This window comes from Argopecten irradians, chromosome 8 (genome assembly GCF_041381155.1).
Source record: "Argopecten irradians isolate NY chromosome 8, Ai_NY, whole genome shotgun sequence".
Classification (NCBI taxonomy): domain Eukaryota; kingdom Metazoa; phylum Mollusca; class Bivalvia; order Pectinida; family Pectinidae; genus Argopecten; species Argopecten irradians.
Genome location: NC_091141.1, coordinates 41,988,446 through 41,994,445, shown reverse-complemented (window position 1 = coordinate 41,994,445; position 6,000 = coordinate 41,988,446). Strand labels below are relative to the sequence as shown.

Genomic DNA, 6,000 nt, shown 5'->3' with positions numbered 1-6,000 from the left:
CTATCCCATGCTTGGTTTCAGAGAAGAAGTCGTTTATATGGAAATAGCCAAATTGAACCCTTTTGACCCCGCCCCTCAGGCCCCCCGGGGGTCAGCCACATCATTTGTACAATTTTGAATCCCCAACCTATAAAGATACTACCATTGCATTATGAGTGCTATCTCATGCTTAGTTTCAGAGAAGAAGTCGTTTATATGGAAATAGCCAAATTGAACCCTTTTGACCCCGCCCCTCAGGCCCCCGGGGGGTCAGCCACATCATTTGTACAATTTTTAATCCCTACCCTATAACGATACTACCATTGCATTATGAGTGCTATCTCATGCTTAGTTTCAGAGAAGAAGTCGTTTATATGGAAATAGCCAAATTGACCCCATTTGACCCCGCCCCTCAGGCCCCGGGGGTCTGCCCCATCATTTGTACAATTTTGAATCCCCACCCTATAAGGATGCTACCATTGCATTATGGGTGCTATCCCATGCTTGGTTTCAGAGAAGAAGTCGTTTATATGGAAATAGCCAAATTGAACCCTTTTGACCCCGCCCCTCAGGCCCCCGGGGGGTCAGCCACATCATTTGTACAATTTTTAATCCCTACCCTATAACGATACTACCATTGCATTATGAGTGCTATCTCATGCTTAGTTTCAGAGAAGAAGTCGTTTATATGGAAATAGCCAAATTGACCCCATTTGACCCCGCCCCTAAGGCCCCCGGGGGGTCAGCCCCATCATTTGTACAATTTTGAATCCCCACCCCTATAAGGATGCTACCATTGCATTATGGGTGCTATCCCATGCTTGGTTTCAGAGAAGAAGTCGTTTATATGGAAATAGCCAAATGGACCCCATTTGACCGCGCCCCTCAGGCCCCCGGGGGGTCAGCCCCATCATTTGTACAATTTTGAATCCCCACCCTATAAGGATGCTACCATTGCATTATGGGTGCTATCCCATGCTTGGTTTCAGAGAAGAAGTCGTTTATATGGAAATAGCCAAATGGACCCCATTTGACCCCGCCCCTCAGGCCCCCGGGGGGTCAGCCCCATCATTTGTACAATTTTGAATCCCCATCCTATAAGGATGCTACCATTGCATTATGGGTGCTATCCCATGCTTGGTTTCAGAGAAGAAGTCGTTTATATGGAAATAGCCAAATTGACCCCTTTTGGCCCCGCCCCTCAGGCCCTGGGGGGTCAGCCCCATCATTTGTACAATTTTCAGTTAGTAGCCCATAAGGATGCTACCAGCCAAATTTTGTTGAAATCCGACCAGCGGTTATGGAGAAGAAGTCGATTGTTGACGGACGGACGGACGGACGGACGACGGACGACGGACGACGGACGACGGGACGACGGACGCCGGACGCCACGGTATGGCATAAGCTCACCGGCCCTTCGGGCCAGGTGAGCTAAAAATGCAACATTGAAATGATATGACTATACTATTCTAATTTAACAATGATATATACCAGCAATGAACCTAACCACCTGTATATTCCTATTTAGACCTGATAACAGGCTTCTCACAAAGTTAAAATTAAACTTATAATTCTGCTCGACTATGATGATCTATGTATACATTACGCTCCAATACAAGATTTATCAATGCCCTGTTCACGCAATATGGCACCAATTCTTAACCTCATCTCATGTGTAAATTACAATTGATTGCTTAAGTATACACTAGACTTGTACCAATACCATGGAAATCTGTGAAGGATCAATCAGAACAATGAAACACTCAAGGTACCGTGGCATGCTGTCTTTGAAAATTGAAATTTTCCCCCTAAGACACACATGGCTATGGTAAGTTATGAAACAACTCCATGTATTCTTATGTAAAATGATGTTGCCATATATAGCAACAGATGTGATAGCTTTCACTGATAATGAGTTCAAAGGTCACAACTGATGTGAAAGTGAAACTAAAAGTAGAACTTTTGATGGTTGAATTAGCAGACTGCTCCTGCCTTTAGTACGTATACATTTAAAATATGAAGACAATATTCTGATACAATCAAAAAAACATATGGCGAGATCCAGACAACTTATTCAAGCATCTTTGAGTTGCTATAGTACAGGTGAAATTAGTATACAATAGTACATCACAATTCATACACAATATGGAGTGTCAATTCACTTCAATATGGAAATACAATCTTATTGAAATTGTAGGACTTTTCACCATCCATGTACTATTTTGTCTTGAGCCATCCTTCAGGATTCCAAAATGCTAGGCTAAAGCAATTAAAACAGATTCTCACAATGGCTGATGATGATTTTTCTTCTCACAAACTTGACATAAAAGTTCCTGTGGATTAATGATATGGGGCTGAAATCTAATCTAGAGTTGCTCCTTTCTTAATGTTTTGGAGGGGTTCACATTCCCAACTGTGTAAAAAGATGTCTGTTTATAACACTGACAATGTAGAACGGTGTGTCGGTACAGCTCTGTGTAATACATATAGTTCTCTAACATCCCACACTGCATCACCGCCTATCACGATAAATGTTTTCAAAAGGCGATGTTGACCTGAAAAAAAAGGTTAAATACTTCATATAGATAATAATTTATATTGTTTTGTCCAGTTCAGTTTCTATGAATACCAGTATTACAGGAAATTAAACTTATGTACATATTTGACGTTCAATGGTTCACAGCAATAACATCTTAAACAATGGGCCTTAACAGTCATCCGACTGTTGGCACAAAACAACATATAGTCATAATATAGAGTAGTGAGCACCAGATGATAAGATCTAGAGCTACGTATACAATAGGGGCAGCACTAGGTGTAATAATGAGCGCCAGACCTTCAAACAAGTGCTAGACGATATGACGAGTGCCAGACCTTCAAACAAAAGATAGACGATATGACGAGTGCCAGACCTTCAAACAAAAGATAGACGATACGACGTGTGTCAGACCTTCAAACAAGTGCTAGACGATATGACGTGTGCCAGACCTTCAAACAAGTGCTAGACGATATGACGTATACTTGAGGATCTGGTCCGCACTAGAAGATATGACGAATAGGAGACACTAGGATGAGCAGTACATGACATGACGTGGACGATATGACGAAATGGCGAGGACGATATGACGATCCTCATTCCATTGCACGTCAAATCCTAAGAAGGCAAGTGTAGGGATTTAACATCACCATGTCTACAATTGACAAAGGAAAGAATCAATATCTACCCAAAAAACATCTATCTACCCAAAAAACATCTATCTACCCAAATAACATCTATCTACCCAAATAACGTCTATCTACCCAAAAAACATCTACCTACACAAATAACATCTATCTACCCAAATAACATCTATCTACCCAAAAAACATCTATCTACCCAAATAACATCTATCTACCCAAATAACATCTATCTACCCAAAAAACATCTATCTACCCAAAAAAACATCTATCTACCCAAATAACATCTATCTACCCAAAAAACATCTATCTACCCAAATAACATCTATCTACCCAAATAACATCTATCTACCCAAATAACATCTATCTACCCAAATAACATCTATCTACCCAAATAACATCTATCTACCCAAATAACATCTATCTACCCAAAAAACATCTACCTACACAAATAACATCTATCTACCCAAATAACATCTATCTACCCAAAAAACATCTATCTACCCAAAAAAACATCTACCTACACAAATAACATCTATCTACCCAAATAACATCTATCTACCCAAATAACATCTATCTACCCAAATAACATCTATCTACCCAAAAAACATCTATCTACCCAAATAACATCTATCTACCCAAATAACATCTATCTACCCAAATAACATCTATCTACCCAAAAAACATCTATCTACCCAAAAAACATCTATCTACCCAAAAACATCTATCTACCCAAAAAACATCTATCTACCCAAATAACATCTATCTACCCAAAAAACATCTATCTACCCAAAAAACATCTATCTACCCAAAAACACCTATCTACCCAAAAACATCTATCTACCCAAATAACATCTATCTACCCAAAAAACATCTATCTACCCAAATAACATCTATCTACCCAAATAACATCTATCTACCCAAATAACATCTATCTACCCAAATAACATCTATCTACCCAAATAACATCTATCTACCCAAATAACATCTATCTACCCAAATAACATCTATCTACCCAAAAAACATCTATCTACCCAAATAACATCTATCTACCCAAAAAACATCTATCTACCCAAAAACATCTATCTACCCAAAAACATCTATCTACCCAAAAACATCTATCTACCCAAATAACATCTATCTACCCAAATAACATCTATCTACCCAAAAAACATCTATCTACCCAAATAACATCTATCTACCCAAAAAACACATCTATCTACCCAAAAAACATCTATCTACCTAAAAAACATCTATCTACCAAAAAACACCTATCTACCCAAAAACATCTATCTACCCAAAAACATCTATCTACCCAAATAACATCTATCTACCCAAATAACAACTATCTACCTAAATAACATCTATCTACCCAAATAACTTCTATCTACACAAAAAACATCGATCTATCCAAAAAACATCTATCTACCCAAATAATATCTATCTACCCAAATAGCATTTATCTACCAAATTCAACAGCTATTTTCCCAAAATTAAAAACTATCTACCCAAATTAACAACTATCTACCCAAAATTAACATCCATCTACCCAAATTAACATCCATCTACCCAAATCAACATCTATCTACCCAAATTATTTGCTATCTACCCAAAATCAACATATATCTACCCAAATTATTTGCTATCTACCCAAAAACAACATCCATCTACCCAAATTATTAGCTAACTGCCTAGATTATTACCGTTACAGCCATCTATCCAAATCAAAAGCCATCTACCACAATTAACAACCATCTACCAAAATTATAAACCATCTACCCAAATTATAAACCATCTACCCAAATTAACAACCATCTAATTAGTTATTATGCTATAGAATGTTTGTGCAAAATTTCATTGAGTTTGCTCCAGCAGTTTTGGAGAAGAAGTTGAAAATGTAAATTGTTTACAAACACATGATGAACGAAGCAGGACGTCAGACAAAAGGCGATTTGAATATAGGTCACTTGAAACTTGTCTCAGATGACCTAAAAATTTAGAATGTAACATGTTGTAGTTTTTAGTTGAATAATGTGATGTGTCCAGCTTTCTTTACAATCTTACTTAGCTCTGATTAGGAACCATTTCCCAGCTTGCGTATGATCAAAACACAAGCGTTTGCAATAAATTGTTACCTGCTTCGGCTTCGAGAGTACTTCCTGTATCTGTCATATCGGGGCGGTGAACGAGATCTTGATCTGAAAATAAAATGTCATGAAATGATGTGGATCTACATTATAGCAACTGAATGCTTTTATTTATCAATATGTGCTTAGTTACACAGGAATCTAGCTAGGTGACAATGAAAATTGATGGGTGTTAAAGCAAAGAAAGGAAATACGATCATGCATATTACAGTCCATCTTGGCAGTTTAAGTATACAAACAAAGCAGATCTGATACCTGCTGTTACTGAAGTGTTACTGTCTTGTTGTTAAATAATTTAGCTATTCCAACCAGTCTAAGATTTGTTTTACAAACTTAAATACAAGATGATGTTCTGTTGTACATATATCAGAATGAGTTTGTATACCTGGAGAATCCGCCATTATACATGTGCTGCCTGCCCCTGTCTCGACTGTCGCGGCTGTCACGACTATCTCGTCTACGGCTAGGTGGACCAGCACTGCCCCATCTTGACTTGCCACTGGACATCTCTACACGAGCTCTTCTGTGGTTGATGATCCTAGAAAACACACATTTATAATATTGATAGTGTTTCTGTTATATGATCTATTAACAGTTTAACAGCCAAGGTCATTTAACGATGTGCCATACGTTGTTGATTATTCCGCTTTCCAGCTAATATCTTGGACATAATTAAATCTAAATGCCCATCAGATTC

General features: G+C 38.1%; 1 protein-coding gene across 3 annotated transcripts in view; it reads right to left on the bottom strand.

The window, feature by feature from the left end:
• Nucleotides 1–1,381: 1,381 nt before the first annotated feature.
• Nucleotides 1,382–6,000, bottom strand: part of LOC138330401 (uncharacterized) — a 43,702-nt gene continuing 39,083 nt past the window's right edge. The window contains exons 3-6 of one of the 3 annotated variants that reach the window (XR_011209562.1): nt 5,689–5,841; nt 5,292–5,354; nt 2,816–3,170; nt 1,382–2,534 (exon numbers count right to left, since the gene is read on the bottom strand). Coding sequence is in view for 1 of the 3 variants with exons in the window: in XM_069277997.1 (XP_069134098.1) it covers nt 2,492–2,534; nt 5,292–5,354; nt 5,689–5,841 (259 nt within the window). In the remaining 2 variants the exon portion in view is untranslated. The remainder of the gene's footprint in view (nt 2,535–2,815; nt 3,171–5,291; nt 5,355–5,688; nt 5,842–6,000) is intronic. The other 2 variants (XR_011209563.1, XM_069277997.1) reach the window with 2 other exon arrangements.